At 37.4% G+C, this 20,290-nt stretch overlaps 3 protein-coding genes and 1 long non-coding RNA gene across 5 annotated transcripts; 2 read left to right on the top strand and 2 right to left on the bottom strand.

Moving 5' to 3' along the window:
- Nucleotides 1-5,911: 5,911 nt before the first annotated feature.
- LOC104709768 (vanillin synthase, chloroplastic) lies at nt 5,912-8,525 on the top strand. Its single transcript, XM_010426330.2, has 6 exons — nt 5,912-6,116; nt 6,189-6,508; nt 6,618-6,696; nt 7,709-7,905; nt 7,987-8,145; nt 8,221-8,525. Exons 2-6 carry the CDS (start codon nt 6,302-6,304, stop codon nt 8,416-8,418), a joined length of 840 nt encoding a protein of 279 aa, XP_010424632.2. The 5' UTR covers nt 5,912-6,116; nt 6,189-6,301; the 3' UTR covers nt 8,419-8,525.
- Nucleotides 8,526-8,659: 134 nt separating this feature from the next.
- Nucleotides 8,660-15,945, bottom strand: LOC104709767 (uncharacterized). 2 transcript variants are annotated; one of them, XM_087463095.1, is made up of 4 exons: nt 15,262-15,945; nt 14,994-15,146; nt 14,460-14,681; nt 8,660-8,949 (listed from the first exon to the last, which is right to left on the bottom strand). In XM_087463095.1, exons 1-3 carry the CDS (start codon nt 15,829-15,831, stop codon nt 14,487-14,489), a joined length of 918 nt encoding a protein of 305 aa, XP_087319221.1. In that variant the 5' UTR covers nt 15,832-15,945; the 3' UTR covers nt 8,660-8,949; nt 14,460-14,486. The 2 variants fall into 2 exon arrangements, with proteins under 2 accessions (XP_087319221.1, XP_087319220.1); XM_087463094.1 differs by having other exon boundaries at nt 8,660-8,954; nt 15,262-15,943.
- LOC147940382 (uncharacterized) lies at nt 9,609-11,667 on the top strand. The gene is made up of 2 exons (XM_087461283.1): nt 9,609-10,565; nt 10,690-11,667. The coding sequence occupies exons 1-2, from the start codon at nt 9,609-9,611 to the stop codon at nt 11,665-11,667; spliced, it is 1,935 nt and encodes a 644-aa protein (XP_087317409.1).
- A 2,827-nt stretch (nt 15,946-18,772) lies between the features above and the next one.
- On the bottom strand, nt 18,773-19,778 carry LOC147940381 (uncharacterized). The gene is made up of 2 exons (XR_015564503.1): nt 19,145-19,778; nt 18,773-19,069 (listed from the first exon to the last, which is right to left on the bottom strand). It is a non-coding gene; the product is annotated as an uncharacterized LOC147940381 (long non-coding RNA).
- Between the last annotated feature and the right edge of the window lie 512 nt (nt 19,779-20,290).

Genomic DNA, 20,290 nt, shown 5'->3' with positions numbered 1-20,290 from the left:
AACCATACACTTGGCCATAAAGTAAAAGCAAAAGTAAATCAAAGCAAAGACCAATCCAACGGTCATAAGAGAGTTCAAAGGAAATAAAAGAAAGGAAGGAAGGAGATAGGATTGGCACGTAATTGGTGGGCCGTGGATGATAGGATCTTCACTTCCTTGGCCCATTATCTTGTCAATGAAATTTTCCAAGTCATGAGCCAAGCGGGAACGAAGTGGAGATGCACTAGAGCTCGCTGCCTCGTTAAAACCCCTTCGGTAAACCCATTGGGACAAACCCGAAGTAGGAAAAAGAGTACAGCTCCTTCTAATGACTTAGGGGTGTCTTCACGCTAGCTTGATGGTGAAGACACACAACTCAAGCTTCCCAAAGCTGGTCGCACCCAAGGCCCTTCATTGGTGATGCTAGCCATGAGCCATTGATGTAAAGGTTGGAGCATGGCCTTGTATTGACCATTAGATGATGTTGTCTTGCTCCTCCTTGATGATCCTTGAGGACTGGTTGATGCCGCATTGATGTTCTGGACCGAATTTTATGCTCCTACGCGAGCTGCTAGACGATGGTACCAATGTACCGGTTCTCACCGCGATACGGCCAGGACCCGGGTTCCATCAGGGAGTATATAATGTTTATGAATGGATAAAAGCAACCTAGCCTCAAAACCAGAATGAGAGCACCAATTAACAATTACCTCTAATTCCAACAAGGGACTGAAGCAGACAATGGATCCCTCCTCATGATGGTTGGCTAAAATAAATGTAATTTCTATAGTGGCTTTGTTCAAGGGAGAACACATCATATCATTCGGGACTACTTTAAACAAGTTCTTCTCTCTCGATGTGCGAAACTCGCTTCAATCTTCAAGATCATATCTCGTTTTAAGGAGATAATCTAGAGTTTGTGGATTTGATCAATTATGGGGATGACTATCACATGATAGCTACTCTACTTTATGACTCGTTAGTAGGGGTGTCAATCGGGCTAGCCCGGCCCGGCCCGACCCGAAACCCGTAAAGCCCGCATATGTTTGAGCCCGACCCGGTCCGGTCCGAAATATTTCCGAGCCTATATTTCAAAGCCCGAGTCCGGCCCTAACAGGGCTACAGGGCTTTTCGGGATTTTTCGGGCTTATCTTATCGATCAAAAATTCAAACTTATAAGCCTTAAAAAGTAGTGTTTGAAGGTGTACTATAAAACAAATCAATCAAAAATTTAATAACTCATCTATATTCACTACAACCAACTTAATTTAATAGAAAAAGTTTAAAACTATATAAAATTTCGATACTTTAACCAAATAAACCAATATATAATTCATATAAAAAATCATAGATAAAAATTTTAAAAGTATTAAGTATGGTAATTAAGTAAATATGAAAACTAGGATTAGAATTTAGAACTTTATTTACAATAAATTATTAATCATATATTGCAATCAAACAAAAATGTTAACAAAAAGGTACAAATATTTTTGTTTAATGGCTTTTCGGGCTGGCCCGAGCCCGCTCAGGCTAAACCCGAAAAACCCTATTGCCCAAACGGGCTGAGCCTGAAAGGCCCGATTTTTTCTGGACATATATATTTAAGCCCGAGCCCGGTGTTTTTCAGGGCCGGGCCGGGTCAGTCCGCGGGCTTTAGCTCTAATTGACATGCCTACTCGTTAGGATATAATTTTTATTATGTCTATTAAGCAAGTTTTTTTTTTTCTTTTTTTTTTAGTATGCATGAGGTCTTCTACTTTGTTCTTAAAAAAAAAAAAAAGACAAAATCATATTATGTATTGTTCAGATTTTTGTGGTGAATTAAGTTTTTGTGGAGAAGGGAAAGAAAATCTGTGGGAAAGTAATAATCTAACCTTTTTCTTTTTTTAACTTTGTAATTCACCTTATAGTATTGGTTTTCAAGGCTTTGGCGTAGGAGATGATGGTCTACAGAGGATGGGATGCATCTTGCCGTCCAAAGTTAGCATAGACTTGGCTTGATACTCGACAAGGGGTCTATCGGGCTTCTCCCTAGCCATAAATGTAATGTATGACTTTGATCTAGGTCCTCCGTGAAAATTACCTCTCACGAAAGGTTTTACCAACAAGCGCTTCAAGTTCCAAGCTAATCGATTAGAAGATGCTCTTGTAGTTATAAAATAAGCTAAACTCTGGATCCGCGTAAAACCCCTATTAATCAATCACACCGCATAAAAATCACCATCTATTATATTCATGAATCTAGTTTAATTCACAATCAAAGCCAAGTGGTGTGGTGATTTTACCTTGCTCTCGATGATCTGCCGTTTGTAGATGCGATAGTGTTTATTAGCCTTTTCCATGTCGGGATAAGGCTGCTCTTCATCGGATGAGTAGCCTGTATCCGGAGATGAATAATACTCCAAACCATCGAAGCTGTCCACATCCCACTCGGGTGTAAGCAAAGCTTATGTTATACATGTGTGTGTGTTACAATATATATAGTGATGAGTAGTAGGGTTTTATCAATCACTAATTACAACATTAGTCCTTAATATATATCTCTCCTCTATACGCTCCCTCAAGATGGAGGCAGACTCTTGACTCCAATCTTGTGATTCAGGTCGAGAAACCGAGCAGGGGGTAATGGTTTAGTAAGAGAGTCCGCGAGTTGATCATCACCCAAGATGTGAGCAACTCGCAATGTGCCAGACTGAATGTGCTCACGGACAAAATGATAATCTAGAGCCACATACTTCTTCTTTGAATGGAAAACTGGGTTTGCACAAAGATATGTAGCTCCCATATTATCACAGTAGATGACCGGAGCGGTAGGCAGTGTGATTCCCATTTCTGACAAAAGAGAGCATATCCACCGTAGTTCAGAAGCTGTATTCGCAACAGCACGGTATTCCGCCTCTATCGATGATCGTGATATGATCCTCTATTTCTTTGAAGACCAGGAAACCGGACTTCCCCCAAAATAGACAATGTACGCATTTGTGGACACATAATTCGTTTTATCCCTGCCCCAATCTGCATCTGAGAATGCATGAACCGTCAATGGAGCATCATTGTGCAGAAAAATACCAAGTGTGCGCGTCCCTGCAAGATACCGTAGGACCCTCTTTGCAGCCTGCCAATGTTCATTAGTCGGTTTATGCATAAACTGAGAGAGACAGTTTACAAGAATGCTATGTCAGGACGCGTAAAAGCCAAATACTGTAAACTCCCAACGACCATCCTATACTTTGTGACATCCGTGAGTGGTGTACCCGAGAAGACAGTGAGCTTCGTCGAAGTAGAAATCGGCGTAGGAACAGGCTTAGACGCAAGCATGTTGGTTTTAGCAAGAAGATCAGTGATGTACTTCCGTTGCATTAAGTGAAGACCCTTGGATGTCCTTGTGGCCTCAATACCCAAGAAGTAGACGCATTAGGCGTACGGCCAGTAGGACTGAGGGATAGACGCATGACCAAGGAGGGCAAGTCCCGTTTCAACCACATGTCAATGTTTGCGTTCGGCCACACCATTATGCTCAGGCGTATGAGGCGGTGAAGTTAGATGAGCAATGCCCTGTGATACCAAGAATGGCTTAAGAGCAATAAAGTCTCCTCCATTATCAGAAAATAGAGTGGTGATCTTAGCCTGAAACCGATTCTCCACCAAAGACTTGAAGGCCACAAAAACATCTTTGACTTGGGATTTAAATTTAAGTGGATAGAGCCATGTATATCTTGTGAAATGGTCAATAAAAATCAGATAATACTTGAAATTTTCAGAGGAAGAGATTGGAGAAGACCAGACATCTGTATAGATGTATTCAAGAGGTTTAGAAGAAGTAATCATGTTTGTAAAAAAAGGGAGTTTATGACTCTTATTGATGAAGCAATCTGAGCAAGACAAATGTTTTTGTGGAGAAGAAGAAAATGGTAGAGAAAATTGAGAAACAATGGTTATTATAACTGAAAGAGAGGGATGCCCAAGTCGTAAATGCCATGAACTCAAGTCCGTTGGTGGAGATGGTGAGACCGAGAACGCTGTAATGGAACCACCAGCCATCGGCCACTCATATAATTCGTTTCTAGTCCTGCCTTAGAGTAACTTGACCCCCGTGCTCAGATCCCTCACCTGAAATCGTGCCGGATAGAAATGAACCGAAACTTGATTAGTGTTGCATAATCGAAAAACTGATATCAAGTTCTTTCGAACATCCGGAACATATAAAATATCTTTGAGATCAAGAGAGCGAGATGAAGTAGGAAGGGAGGTAGAACCGGTATGTGTGATTTTGAGGCCAGAACCATCCGCAATTTGCACTTCCTCACCACCAGTATACGGTTGATGAAGAGACAAGTTGGCAAGATCAGATGTTAAGTGATGTTTGGCACCCGAATCCATGATCCAATTCCCCGGATTATAAGGAGGCACAATAGCCATGTTGGCATGAGGTTGCCACGATGTGGAGGGTCCGCCGAAAGGCTGATAGTTTCCACCGGAGGGTTGATAGGAACCGCCGGAGGGGAGCTGAGAACACCTCCGCGCACTATGACCAAAGACACCAAATAATTGACAATGACCTTGGTAACCTTTGCCATGGGAGCCACGGGAGTTGTGGTGGTGTGAACCACGTGACGGAGGCCGATGTGGACGAGAGGATTTGTTGTTGTTGTTGATGTTGGAGGACTTGTAAAAGGCAGCATTGGCCGTGACTGGAACAACGGAGGACGCAGAACCTTGTGTAAGAAGCTTCAACTCATAATTAATGAGTTTTTCATGAATGGCAGGCATGGAGGGAGGCGTGTCACGACCCTCGATCTGTTCAACAAGAGGCTTATAATCCTCAGGAAGCCCACCTAACAGATACTCGATCTGTTCTTCATGTTCGTATGGCTTGCCAAGCGTAGCAAGTTGATCGAAACGAACAACCAAACCTTGAACGTATTCATCAACAGTACGAGAACCCTTCCGCCATTGCTTGATCTGTTCTCGAAGTTGTTTGATGTGTCCCCACGTCGGTTTAGCATACGTAGAGGACTCCATATCTCGGCCGACGTGGAAGCCTTGGAGAGCATGAGTTGGATCTTAGTCGAGATCGCACCGAGAAGGCTAGCAACAATGAGTTGATCTTGCCGTTCCCAAAGATTATACTCTGGATTAGGAATAGAAGTTTCACCTTGGATCACAATCGCATCTAGTGCAACCGTAGTGCCATCAAGATACCCGGCAAGACCGTAACCTGCAAGCAAGGCACGAACTTGACGGTTCCACATCAGGAAATTGGAAGCGGTGAGCTTGGTGATATTGGACATATTGATGTTATGAAACTGGGACGCAGAAGCAGGATTGATGACATCAGATGGAGAAGCAGCCATGGTAAGCGAGAGATCGAAGAAACAAGAGATGAAGAGAAAGTAGAGAAGCGGCGGGAAAAAAAAAATTTTAGGTCTAGGATTTTACTTGCTCTGATACCATGTAAGGAAAGCTTATGTTATACATGTGTGTTACAATATATATAGTGATGAGTAGTAGGATTTTATCAATCACTAGTTACAACATTAGTCCTTAATATATATCTCTCCTCTAGCATATCAATTTTAGCCTCAGGCTCCGCAAATTTGGTTGCCTCGTCACTGCCTTCTTCATTCTCACCAACGCTGTCTTCCTCCATCGCTTCGGACTCGGCCTTACGCTTTTTACGGACAACCACTGAAGATGCTTCCATGGATGATCCCATCAACTTGCTCGGTACGTAAATGAGGTGATCGAATAAAAACTCTAGAAAATTTTAGTATCGTAAAGCCTAATAAACCGAAAGCTTTTGGGCTTTTGCTAAATCAACAGTAATTTAGAAAGAAAAATGTAAATTTTGGAATAATGGGTCATTAATGCATTATAGGCCCAACACATTTTGAAGATCCAATTGAGAATGACCTTTTTCTCTTGTTTCAAAGTTTCAATCTTGTTTCAATTTGGGAAACATTATTAACTTCCACTCCATCAAAGCTTTTGGATCTATGCTTGCTGCAATTGAGCAGACATTGTTGTGAAATTACAAAGAAGAAGAAGAATTGAAGACGAACAATGGAAGGGGAAGGAGAAGAAGACGAAGAAGATTTCTCTTCCGGGTCGCCGCTCATCGGGACGAAACGGAGAAGGTAAGAAAGTTATAAAGTTTTTAGGGTTTACTTTTTATCACATATGCAAACTGATTGGTTCCTGTATACCAGACCAGAACCGTTGGAAACCGAATTCCAACCCGAATTGATTACACTATGGAATACTCTCTCTACCACTATTATTGTGGAGTTGACGAATCCAACGTCGTTGTTTTTGAATTGTGATGGATGATGATGATGAAGAAGAAGATGGACCAGCTATTGGGAAAAAGCCCAGACAAATTAAACAGCCGAACCTTCTAAATGAACCAAAAAGGGAGCGTGAAGCCAGACTGAAACAGGAACAAGACCAAGCCCAGGGAGAACCAGCGGAGCAAGAACTAGCTCAACAAGGACAAGGCCAACCAGTTGGACCAGCAAGCAAAATACCGGTACTTTTTGTCAATAGACTTGCAAACTAATCAAATTTCACTAAGTTTTCGTTATTTGATCGACATTATCATTTCTGAGATTAACTCTCTTTTTATTTGTATGGGGTAGCCCTTTGGTGATGGTAGCCGCATTTTAAGAGATTATACACCAACAGGGCTTTTCGGTGATGCTATTGATCAGCATGAAGGTATTTTTTCTTACAGTTTTTCATACTTTGAACTAGCCCTACATACAAGTTCTGGTAAACCGAACAAAACCCAGCCGGTCAATTCGGTTTTTCGGGTTGATTTGGTTACCAAACTTGATACAAATTAACCATATAAAATATCGGATAGGTTTACTTCGGTTTATTTCAGTGATTGGAACTCCACCGAATTGAACTGTTCTTTTTTGGGTATTCTCTTTTTAAAACTGGGTTCTTTTTAGGTTATGATGATGAATTGTAAATTTCAAGATAAATAACTAAATACTATTGGTTTAGAGTTATAGTAAATTGAAATTTACAAAAAAAACAAGACATTTATAGTCTATCAAGTTTTAATAAGATTTTTTAATGTGTGAAAAAATAAAAATATGATAAATTAGAAACAGAGGGAGTTAGGGCTGGACATTCAGATAATCCGTTAGGGTTTGGGTATTATTCATTCCGGTTCGGGTAAACGCGTTTAGAAAAATAGAACCCATTGAATATTTTTAGATATATGAGTTTGGTTCGGTTTGGGTACTATCGGGTTCAGGTCGGTTCGGATTACAAATTTTAGAACCCGATTTGCACCCGAACTACTGGGTACCTAAAAAAAAACTTTTAAATTAATTAAATTTAAGTAAATTTAGCTAAAATTTGATTTATGTGACAAAATATTTTTGATATTTTGATTATTTTTTATATTTAGGTATAAAACTAAATGAAATATTCAAATTTTTTATCATAATTTTGGGTAATTACATTATATTAATGCTAAATATTATAATTATGTTTATATATTTGGGTTTGATGAGTACACAAACGGGTACCAGTATTATCCGACCCTAATCTGAACCCACATATATTGGAAAATAGAATCCAATAAAGTTTTATAGGTAAATTTATATCCAACCCGAACCCGGTTTTTTGGATTGGGTTCTCGATTAGGTATTTGGGTACAGTTTTTATGCCCATGCCTACTAAGAAGTACTTGTTGCTTTTATTGTTTCTGTAGACACTTGTTGTTCAGTCGTTATTACACGACTTTTACAAGCTTCTTACAACAAGGATAGACCCCTCGCCGAACAACGCATCTTATCATACCGTGATTTAGCTGAGTACATCAAAGGAAGAAACCAAAACGATAAGTATGCATTTAGAAATCTAAACATACCGATCAAATACATCAGAGATGTTGGGCTTCATAGAGATGTAAGTGAGTTTTATACATATGTTCTTTTAATTCCTAATATATACATTGTATCTATAATTACGTAAAAACTTTTTGTGTAGAACAAAATATCAGGACCGGGAGTGAAGGGCGTGAAAACTAAAGGCGACTTTGAGTTTAAATTAGATGCTACTAAAGATTTTATCTATGATAAGTTTGCCACGTTTCCATTGGGAATTGTTGTTGAGGCGTTACCTAAACTATTTACAATTAAAATGGGGGTAAGTAAAAAATGGTTTTGTTTTAACAGAAAAACAAAATTGATATAAAATTTGACATTTTAATTATTTTTGCAGGACATCTATCATGTACCAGCTAATGCAAGTGGAATAATGGAAGAACATGCTTTTCTAGTCCTAGCTGAGGGTGTGACAAGAAGTGGATTACAATTCTTAGTGGTCCAAAATTCATGGGGAACAAGTTTTGCCAACAATGGCTATTTTAGGATAACACTACCAGACGATGGGAAGTTTAAGATCTTTTGGCCACTCTGAGAGTTTGAAGATTATTGATTTTGAACAATAGTGTTATTGGTGTAGTTGTTTGTTTTTGTTTCCGTCAAATGGTTTGCATAGAGTGAATAACAATCTTCTTCCAAAAATCTTTGGGTGGATTACAACAAAATTAGTGTTACATCGGTTGATTAATATGTAGCAGCATCAATGAACCAGTAGTAAAATTAGTAGATGCCTTTTGTTTTTAACGGAAACAAAACAAAAAGAGATGGTTAACGTCTTTGAGAAACTACATTGTTTTATTCCCTCAAATATAATGAACAAGTTTTAGACTAACAAACTTAAACAAAAGCAACGGAAGTACCACTAAACCTAAAAGAAAAGAAATAGTGCTCTTAATAAATACTACCGAAGTGTCGACACATGATAACCAAACAAAAACAGACGAAACTATTAAGACCACAAGTTAAAATGTTGCATTCAATAGATCATTCTCGAAACGATATAATCTGAATAGTTATAACAGCGCCCTTTGCCAAGTCCATCGTTTTGAGTCCCCAAAGCCAAATCCTATCCTAAGCCACAAAAAAGAAACAAGTAAGCGAGCAATACTACTGATATCTACCATTCATTAATTCTGAAATCATGCATGACCTGGATGCTTGGCCAAGACACATTGTTTTTTTTTTTTTTGCTTCTTCATATCGTAATACATCTATATATATGCATGACAAGCACCGTATGATATATTGCATAGCTTCCCAGGAAAAAAAGCATCTATGAATGACATATTTCTCTAAACATGTTTGAGTCTAGACAGAGCAAAACAAAAGTTGGCTAAGAGAAGCCCATACCTGATAAGCCCCATCGGGTCTATGTGAGGAAGAAGCAAAGGGAGGTTGGAGCACGTGTGGAAGAAGAGTAGAGCACGTGAGTGATAAACAAATGTATATAAGCCTGTAAATAAGAAAGAGTCGGGTATGTCGTAAGAGTGGTGTGAGAAGAGAGTCATATGTGACCTCTGAGGAGTGAGAGTATGGCTTAGCTGCGTCTAAGGCTCTTACGGTTACAGTTCCGATAACATTGTATCTTCATTCATAAATACAAAAGAGAGTTTCTATCCTATCAATTGGTGCGCTTGTGATCTGCGATCGAATCGAACGCAAGAGAAAATTAGATTTTCACACAAATTGGGGATTTTCTTAAATCGGAGAAATTAGAAGATCAAGATGGTGATGGAGCAAGTTTTGACACCGGTGAAGGAGTTTTCGATATCGGAGCAAGCATCCGTAGAGATCTTCGATCAGTTAGCTGCTTTGGGAACCAAGATTCGTGAATCTGAGAATCGCACAAGTGAGAAATTCGCGGATTGTGATTACGAGATGAAAGAGATTCTTCGCAAGCTTGATTTCTTGATCGGTTCTGGTCCTGCGACGGAGACGGTTCGTGAAGTTGGTGGTTCGAGTCAATCCGGAGCCGCGAGACCTCAAGATCGCCGCAACCAGGTATCCTTCTATCCTCCGGAACCTTGCCTTAGTCAAATTAGGCCTGGGCTTAGAGAGAATTTATTCCGCAACGTGGAAATGGCTATATTCGAAGGAGTTGGAATATATGGTTGGATTGCTCGAGTTGAAAGATTTTTCAGAATGGGAGGTTATAACGAAGCGGAGAAGCTGGCTTTAGTGTCAGTAAGCTTACAAGGAGAAGCTCTGAGCTGGTTTAATTGGGAGGCTAACAGAAGACAATTCGAGAATTGGGGACAGTTTAAAGCTGCTCTGATGTTACGGTTTGGCAATCTGAAGATTCGAGGACCGAGTCAAAGCTTGTTTTGTATCAAACAAACAGGTTCGATTTCAGATTATGTGCAGAGGTTTGAAGATTTATCCTCACAAGTAACAGGATTAGATGATCAGAAATTGGAGGGTATCTTTCTGAATGGGTTGACGAGGGAAATGCAAGAATTGGTTCATATGCAGAAGCCTCGAGATCTTCCTGAAATGATAGCGGAAGCAAGAGCTATGGAAGATAGTTTAATGCGCAGGGTGGTTCAGCGAGAGTTACAAATAGTTGATAAGGAGCTTAAAGAGTCAAATGCTTCTGATTACAAGAGTAACTACAACCACTTCAATAATACTTGGAAGTCGAAGATGATAACTACCGACGTAACACAAGGTCATGACAGACAAGTAAACAGAAATGAGCAGAGACCAAGGAGACAATACCGGTGCAGAGTTAGATGAGAAGAGAAGGAAGGGTATCTGTTTTAAGTGTGATGGACCTTACTCTAAAGATCACAAATGTCCGAATAAGGAGCTTAGGGTTCTCACAATATTAAATGGTTTTGAAGTAGAGGTATTAGAGGATAACGAGGTGGATACGGGGAATATGTGCATCTCAGAGCCAGTTGGAGAATGCATGGCCTTATCATTCACCTCGTACAGAGGAATATCATCTCCTTCAACAACTAAAACAAGAGGTACGGTGGGTACATCGGATGTGATCATCATGTTGGATAGTGGTGCCACTCACAACTATATCTCACCTGCGGCAGTCCAGAAGCTCAAACTGAAGTGTAGAGAAGACCCCAATTTGACAGTTAAGCTGGGAACAGGCATATTGGTTCAAGGATTAGGAGTTTGTGAGAAGGTTTGTTTTTCAATCCAGAACTTAGAGTTCACTACGGAGTTTGTTGTGCTGGAGCTTGGACAAGTTGACATTATTTTGGGAGTGTATTGGCTACGTACACTGGGAGATTGCCAAGTCAACTGGGAGAAGAATGAGATGTCATTCTTATATGAAAACAAGATAGTTACGATCAGAGGAGAGTCAGAGTTGGAAATCTCTAAGATGTCTCTGAAATCTCTATCTAGTGGTTATACAGTGAACACGAAAGGAGTGCAAGTTGCTCTGTATAATCAACAAGTTGTTCAGGTAACACAACCTGTGGAGGGCGCTATTCAGGAGGTATTAGCAAGGTTCGATATGGTGTTTGCTATTCCAACAGATTTGCCCCCGATTAGAGGCAGAGAACATGCGATCAATCTTCTTCCTGGGAATAACGCAATCAGTGTCAGACCATACCGATATCCTCATGCGCAGAAAGAGATAATGGAGAAAATGGTGAAAGAGATGCTAGATTCTGGAATTATACGACCAAGTCAAAGCCCTTTTTCAAGCCCTGTTCTGTTAGTAAAGAAAAAGGATGGCAGTTGGCGATTTTGTATTGACTACAGAGCGTTAAACCGAGTCACAGTGCCTGATAAATTCCCTATTCCCATGATTGATTAGCTATTGGATGAGTTAAATGGTGCAGTAATATTTTCCAAATTAGACCTTCGCGCTGGTTATCACCAAATCAGGATGAAAGAAGAAGATGTAGCAAAGACAGCATTCAGGACTCATGACGGGCATTATGAATTTCGAGTCATGCCTTTTGGCTTAACAAACGCACCAGCCACTTTTCAGGCTTTAATGAATGAGTTGTTTCGACCTTACCTCAGGAAGTTCATACTGGTATTTCTCGATGATATCCTGATATACAGCTCGTCCTTGGCAAAGCATATCGAGCATTTGGAGGTAGTTATGCGAATATTGGAAGAGAACCAGTTATTTGCCAATAAGAAGAAGTGTCTGTTTGGCCAAAAACAAGTTGACTATCTAGGCCATATTATTTCGAATGAAGGGGGTATCGACTGATCCAGAGAAGACAAAGGCAATGACTCAGTGGGTTACACCTAAATCAGTGAAAGAGTTAAGAGGTTTTCTGGGGCTCACTGGATATTATCGAAGATTTATTAAAGGGTATGGTGTCCTTGCGAGACCTTTAACAGACTTACTAAGAAAGGATAGCTTTGAGTGGAGTAGTGAGGCACAAATGGCTTTTGACAAGTTGAAGAGTGCAATGTCATCAGCTCCGGTACTAGCTTTACCAAATTTCGAAGAAGTTTTTACAGTAGAAGCAGATGCATCGGGCTATGGTCTGGGAGCAGTTCTTATGCAGAATAAAAGACCAATTGCATACTTTAGCCATGGCTTGTCAGCTAAAGAACAACTTAAACCGGTGTATGAGAGGGAATTGATGGCCATCGTTTTGTCCATTCAAAAGTGGAAGCACTATTTGTTTGGTCGACATTTTGTGGTGCATACAGATCAGAAAAGTCTGAAATTCTTATTGGAACAGAGAGAAGTAACCATGGACTATCAAAAATGGTTGATCAAACTTCTGAACTATGATTTTGACATACTATATAAACCAGGAGTGGAGAATACAGCTGCAGATGGGTTGTCTAGAATGATTCAACCCCAGGGAACATTGTCATCGATGCTACTATTGGCTCTGACAGTACCTACTGCGTTACAACTCCAAGAGATTTACGAGGAGATCGAGAGAGATGCACAGATACAAGCAGAGATAAAAGCTTGTGTGGATAACCCTTCACGTTATACGAAATACGTTGTCAGGAATGACAAGCTATGGGTGAAACATAGGCTGGTGATTCCTCGAACGTCTTCATCGATAAAGCTGATATTGGAGGAATGTCATTCTGGGCTTTTTGGAGGACATTCTGGTGTTCTTAAAACACTGAAGAGAGTTCAACAATCCTTCCACTGGGATGGTCTGTTGAAAGATGTACAACAGTTTGTTGCTGAATGTGAAGTATGCCAGAGGCATAAATATTCAACACTTTCTCCTGCAGGTCTAATGCAACCCTTACCGATACCACAACATGTTTGGGAGGATATATCAATGGATTTTGTTGAGGGTTTGCCAACTTCCCAAGGAAAGAATATCATTTTGGTGGTAGTGGACAGACTCAGCAAGTATGGTCACTTCTTGAGCTTGAAACATCCGTTTAATGCTTCGGACGTGGCTAGTTTGTTCACACGCGAGATAATCAAATTACATGGTTATCCAGTATCTATTGTTTCGGACAGAGGAAGTACATTCTTGAGTGCGTTCTGGAAGGATTGCTTCAAGCTAGCTGGAACTAAACTGAAGTATAGTACTGCATTCCATCCGCAAACTGACGGAGAAACGGAGGTTTTAAACAGGTGCCTAGAGACTTATCTTCGATGTTTTGCCTCAACTCATCCTCGAACGTGGCATCAGTATTTGTCATGGGCTGAGCTTTGGTATAATTCATCATATCACACGGCTTTGAAGACAACTCCGTTTAGGGTGCTGTATGGACGAGACCCTCCTGCTATAGTCCGTTTTGAAGAACATTCTACTAAGGTGTTAGAGTTGGAGCGTGTGTTGAAAGAAAGAGACTCGATGCTAATCCAGATTAAGAACCATTTGCTTCACGCACAACAGCTACTGAAAAACAATGCCGATAAGCACAGACGTGATGTGGAATATGAAGTGGGAACGTGGGTATTTTTGAAGTTGAGACCATATCGTCAACAATCTGTCTCCAAACGAGCCTGCCAGAAGTTAGCAGCCAAGTATTTCGGTCCATATGAAATCATGGAGAGGATTGGGAAGGCCGCATACAGACTGAAACTACCAGATGGTTCCAAAATACATCCTGTTTTTCATGTGTCGCAGATTAAGAAGGTATTGGGAGTTCATCATCAGGTCATTCCCTTGCCTGACATGTTTAACGACACAGAAGAGTTGATCATTGAACCAGAAGAAGTGTTGGAGACTCGTTATAATGATACCGGAGTATTGGAGGCTTTAGTACGTTGGAAAGGCTTGCCAGAGTACGAGAACACTTGGGAAGTGGTTAAGGAGCTACAGAAGCAATACCCGACACTAGCGCTTGAGGACAAGCTGCGTCTCGAAGGGGGGGGGTATTGATAAGCCCCATCGGGTCTATGTGAGGAAGAAGCAAAGGGAGGTTGGAGCACGTGTGGAAGAAGAGTAGAGCACGTGAGTGATAAACAAATGTATATAAGCCTGTAAATAAGAAAGAGTTGGGTATGTCGTAAGAGTGGTGTGAGAAGAGAGTCATATGTGACCTCTGAGGAGTGAGAGTATGGCTTAGCTGCGTCTAAGGCTCTTACGGTTACAGTTCCGATAACATTGTATCTTCATTCATAAATACAAAAGAGAGTTTCTATTCTATCAATACCTTGATTGATTGAAAAAGTTTGTGGTATCAAGGCATTGGCGTAGGAGTGGGTCTACAGAGGATGGGATGACTCTTGCCGTCCAAAGTAACCATACACTTGGCTTGATACTCCAGAAGAGGTCCATCAGGCTTCTCCCTGGCCATAAATGTAATGTATGACTTTGATCTAGGTCCTGGGCGATAATAACCTCTTACGACTTCAATGAACTCCACATTCGGATCCTAGAGAACCACAATAAACAAAAAACAAAAATGTTAATGCCAAGCTTGGGGGCAGAAGACCGACTTATCAGGGTTGAAAATTGCCAAAAACCACCCAACTTGTAAGAAGGTTGTAAATCCTGTCAACCTAACAATTGCTAACAAAAAATAAGAGACTGAATCCTCATCATACAAAATACCAACTAAGAGAGTCAGACCTTTAGGAATTTAGATTTTAGTCTTCTTTGATTAACAAAGAAGCTAACCCATCTAAAACTAGTATAAAGACTGACAGATTTTTAAACAAAGAGAGAGGGAGAAGTAATAATTAACCTTGTCTTGGTTGAGTTTTTGGAGACAAACATAAACCATCTCTTGCCAGAACTGGCGGAAGTTTTGATCGGGAAGGGCTTCCTGCTCCAACCTCATTGGACTTATTCCTTTGTAGTGAAAAGTTGGCTTAAGCTCACGATCACCGTAAAATCCCTAAATAAACCCCACACACACACAGTTATTAGTAGAAATCACCATCATATTACAAATTAGTTTCAGCTCAAAACATAAAATAAAAACTCAAAGCACACTATAGGACGGGACGTACCTTGCTCTCGATGATCTGGCGTTTAAAGATGCGATAGTGTTGTCTAGCTTCTTCGGGGAAAAATTCCTCATCGGAGGAGGAAAGTATCGGCTCCGGAGATGAATAATACTCTAAACCATCAAAGCTGTCCACATCCCATTCAGGCGCCTTCAAGTAATCTATTCTAGCCTTAGGCTCCTCCTCTATTTTGGCTCTCCCATCATCAACGCCTTCTTCTTCTTCATCGCTCTCTTCCTCCTCCACCTCCTCCTCTCCCGCCTCGAACTCGGCCTTACGCTTTCTCACGTTACTTTTCAAATCCATCGATGAGTGGTCCGAATTCGTAGAGGAATGATACTCTAAACCGTCGGAGCCATCCATATCCCACTCATGCTCCTCTAAGAGCGCTTTATCAGCCTCACGGTCGTCAATTTTGACTTTCTCATCTCCGAGTTCTTCATCGCTTTCTTCTAACTCCTCCGCGTCGAACTCGGCCTTGCGCTTTGCCAGGTAAGAATATACGAACACTGAATTAGATCCTTCCATGGAATCTTCTATCGTCGTCTCGGCTCCGCTTTGATTGAGAATCATGTTGATCGAGTAAATCCCTTGATCCCTCCGAGCCAATTGCGAGTGTGAAATTCCCAAAATCTTGTGTCAAGAAAACAAAAAACAATTTCCAAAATTTTAGGCATTTATATTAGAGTTTTAATCCCAAATAATGTTAATTTTCCAAATTTAAGATAATGTTGGTTGTACATTTATTTTTCAATCTGGGAATTTAATAGAAACTAGATTCAGCTTGCGGATTGATTTCAGAAACTAAGTTTACTATTAGATTTATAATATATTACATATGTGTGGAGTTATGTTTCTAGACATATTTTTTTTTTAGGAATGTTAACATTCATATAATCGAACTCATACCACTTAAGTATTCGATTGGTTTATAATTTGGTTTAGACTAAAAAAGTGATCAGTTTGTCTTTTATTATATGTAAAGATAATTACAGGACAGAAAATAGTAAAGCAAAAGTAGTATATCCCCTCCCAAATATAATTTTTCATTTCCTAACTGTGGTTTTAATAATAATCTACACATTTCATATTATATATTTTAGTTTATCAGATAAAGAATTAAGTAAGTGTTTTGGATCCTCACATATGTGTGGGTTTTATTGTAGATATATTTAGTTGTATAAGATCTATAACATAAAATTATATTAGTTTGCTATAAAAGTGTGAGAATGAAATATAATCCTTTCACCATAGAATTTATTAGAATCGTAGCATAATCCTTTTACCATAGAATTTATTAGAATCGTAGCAGTTATGATATTAATCCACTAAAACTATTTTTTAACTGTTAAAACTTTTTTTTTCCACTTATGAACTAAAATCGGCAAAATTTCAACATTGTATATATTTTGAATTAACATTTTGGAAATCGATAATATTTTAATTTTTTTAGATACTGATGAATATAAAATCCAAAATTTATATAAAAAATATACTATTTTATGATCCTGCATAAACACAACCAAATTATTAGCTAATATAAAATCTAAAAGATAGTTTGGTAGGCTTCTCGACTATGTTGAGTGTTGACCTTTGACCCTGCATAAACACAACCAAATTATTAGCTAATTTAAAAAACATTAAAAATTAACAACAATTAGAATCTTAATGTTTATGTGTATTACATACACATGAGTTTGAATCCCAAGTCCAAATTATTGAACCAAAGTTTGCCAACTACAAAAACAAAGCACACAAATTAATAATACACAAAAATAACCTTCAAACTCAATACTAACCACAAAATTACATCATTATTTAACAAAAATAATTACAGCTCGATGAGTTGTTTTGAGAATCCTTGTTCTATGAACAACTCTTTCTGATCTTCTCAATATTATGATAACTTTTTTAGATGATTTAATAAAGGGAAATCAATTTATAAACTCTTTTAATCAAAGGGTGTGTCATGCAAAATAAAGATCAAACTTAACATAATATAAAATCCACCAAGTAAACAAACTAAGTAATATTCAAAAATAAATCGATCAAAGTACCATAGTTTTGAAGAGATACTAACACACAAAGTGGAGAAACAACTGTCTCCCTGCTCCATTCGAACGTTGATCCATTCCAACGCTGAAATCAAGAATAAAAAAAAAACTCAAAATTAGTTTCTACTTCAATTAGCAAATAGAAAAAAAATATGTATATATGTGCTATCAAAATTGAAAACCAAAAAAGGATAATCTAGGATTTAAACGCAAATATTTTGTTATATATATATAGGAAAATGGTATGACATAAGTTAAATATCTGTTTGTGATTTTTCATTTATAGTTAAGATATTTTTGCCCAAAATATTGTATAAACATACGTGCGGGATTAAATTTAAACATTGAATATACTACCCGATTTTTAATATATTATTTACGTGTAGGGTTATGTTTGTAACCATATTTTTTTGAATGTTGTTAATTTTCATAATTCAAATTCGTACGAGTGTTAGATTTTTTATATATTCAGTTTCTGGACAGAAAATCCATCACGTCTCATATATGTCATGTTTCTTCATCTCCTATTATATTCATATTAAGTTTGTATATTTTAGTTAAACATATAAATTTGGACCACACATATATTTGTATATATGTATTTTTTGGTATAATAATTATAACATAAACTTAGATTGATTTGCTTTCATCAAGTTTGTGAACGTTTGAAATAATAATTGGTTCACCGTAAGTTTCTGATTGACATGAAAGCGAACCCGGATCGAGTGTGAATTATTGATCAGCAATATTCTATTGAAATCGTGAAGTATCAAATTGGATATAAAAAAACGAAAAAACATTAAAAATTCTTGAACCGGATGACCTAATATAGTTGTCAAGTATGTCAAACCCGTCTGCTATGTCTGCCCCACAACAAAATAAAATATTTTGATGCTCAAAAATCATGTTCCTCGTAATCTACATTAGTTAATATTATGTCCGCATCTGCCCTACTCGAATTCGTTTCCCAAAATCAAGTCACATATCTTATAAGGAGTAGTTTAGATTGTATTTTTCTTTCTCTTTTTTCAAACATACTATATTTGTCCCATCTTGCATTTTTGTGGAATAATATGATAATGTTTTACTTTATATTAGTAATAAACAATTTTTAAAATAAAATAAAATTCTCTTTCAAAAAATTAACTAATTTTTATAATTATGTTATATTAGTAATATATATTTATCTGAACACAAATCTCCGATAATTAGTTATTTACAAAATTACCAGTTGTATTTAAGTTCCTATTTCAATAATTACATATTTTGACAGATATTTGAATTATTAAATAATAATCTTTTAAATATCCAAAACTATATATTAATATATTTCACTATTCAAATCCTTTGTAAAGTTTTTACTATTCAAATAATAATGCATTCAATTTAATTTTTTTTTGGGAACTTAATTAAAACTTAAATTACAGAATGTTCTTTTTAATGCACTATTTCAAATTATTGTTTAAAATATCTTGAAAATATATAAGTAGAATTTACAAAAAAAAAAAATGAATAATTCCATCGATAATCCGACGAGTTTCCCGTGACTTCCTATCATGACTCTTTACTATCATGAGCCATTGTAAATTATAAGAATTGATTTATAATTTGATCATAAATCAAATCGTACATATTTTGGCTATACATTTGATCGATGAGCAGAAGTAAGTTGCCATGGGATAGCTCTGAATTGTGATGTCATTGAAGATTAATATTGCATAAGCTGAAGTGATTAAACCGATGATTTCTTTTGACACCTGTGGAACATAATTTTATTAGAATTGGTCTACTAAACACGAAACATGAACCATAAAATAGGGTGATACATGTACCCTCAGTTCTTGCCATGACCACACTTGCTTGCACAACTCTTGTCTTCACAACTACAAAGAAGAATTACATTAAGGTCAAATCCCAAAACTAAAGTTATAAATTAATGAGAGCAAGAAAATAATTTTAAATATGCTCATTGTGTGAAGATAAAATCAAAGTCGATCCTCATTCCTTCCATGGTTTTTTCTTCCATTCAATCTGTAACTAATCGTTAATATTAACACCAAAACGTTCATATTTCAAATATTAAAGTTATTGTACACTATCAATAGATTGGTTCAATGAATTTGGGTTGAAGATATCATTTATTAATCTGAAATATTAAAAATCAAATTTATAGCACTAAAACATATGAGGGAGAGAGTATACATAACATAACAACTATTATATGATACATTAAGAATCACCGTATAAGAAGTAGCTTAACTCCAGAAGACCATAACCCATAGAAATTCCGACTCAAGACCACGACGATTCAGATATGTTCTGGTGTCGTTTGTATGACTGCACATAAATATTAGTCAACATTAGTCATTATCAACAAATAAATCTAAATTAAAGAAATAATAATTTTACAGACAAGAACAACACGTGAATAAAATTTTGTTTTTAGAATGCTATAGTAATAGTAAAGAAAATCGTTGAATGGTTTGATGAATAATGAATATTCATTTCTACTACTATATTTATAGTAGAATTTAGATGGTTAGAATTTTTGAGATAATGCACTGCATTCAAATCACAAAATCTTTTCGAGATAATGACGAGTCTAAAATCCACAATTTATTTGCAAACTATGCTACATTTCAAAATACTAAATATTTTATTTACATTATATTTGGCAAATATTATAACTGTTTTTAAATTTTTTTGGAAACAATCAAAATTTTTATTATTATTTCTTCCATCTAATACTAACCATAATTAGTTAGTATGATTTTTTTTTCTCAAATTTGTATGATTTTGTTATGGAAGTTTTTGAAAATAAAAAATAAATGATGATTTGTTATTATTGAATTATATTAAATTGAATTGTTATTTTCGGAAATATCTATTAATATATTATCAAATCAAATCAAATCCAAAAAGTTAAATATATAAACTATACTAAATTTAGGTTCAAATTTAATAGTTGTTCACTGCAA

Source organism: Camelina sativa, chromosome 8, assembly GCF_030686135.1.
Source record: "Camelina sativa cultivar CO46 ecotype springtype chromosome 8, ASM3068613v1".
Lineage (NCBI taxonomy): Eukaryota > Viridiplantae > Streptophyta > Magnoliopsida > Brassicales > Brassicaceae > Camelina > Camelina sativa.
This window is presented reverse-complemented; position numbering and strand designations above follow the sequence as displayed.

Bases quoted from the DNA above. Each gene is read 5' to 3' on its own strand.
- LOC104709768 (XM_010426330.2), top strand. From the start codon at position 6,302: ATGGATGATGATGATGAAGAAGAAGATGGACCAGCTATTGGGAAAAAG. The intron at 6,697-7,708 runs GTATTTTTTCTT...TTGTTTCTGTAG, and splicing joins TGCTATTGATCAGCATGAAG to ACACTTGTTGTTCAGTCGTT. The intron at 8,146-8,220 runs GTAAGTAAAAAA...TTATTTTTGCAG, and splicing joins TATTTACAATTAAAATGGGG to GACATCTATCATGTACCAGC.
- LOC104709767 (XM_087463095.1), bottom strand. From the start codon at position 15,831: ATGATTCTCAATCAAAGCGGAGCCGAGACGACGATAGAAGATTCCATG. The intron at 15,147-15,261 runs GTACGTCCCGTC...GGGTTTATTTAG, and splicing joins GCCAGATCATCGAGAGCAAG to GGATTTTACGGTGATCGTGA. The intron at 14,682-14,993 runs GTTAATTATTAC...GTGGTTCTCTAG, and splicing joins AAAAACTCAACCAAGACAAG to GATCCGAATGTGGAGTTCAT.
- LOC147940382 (XM_087461283.1), top strand. From the start codon at position 9,609: ATGGTGATGGAGCAAGTTTTGACACCGGTGAAGGAGTTTTCGATATCG. The intron at 10,566-10,689 runs GTAAACAGAAAT...TGTCCGAATAAG, and splicing joins CACAAGGTCATGACAGACAA to GAGCTTAGGGTTCTCACAAT.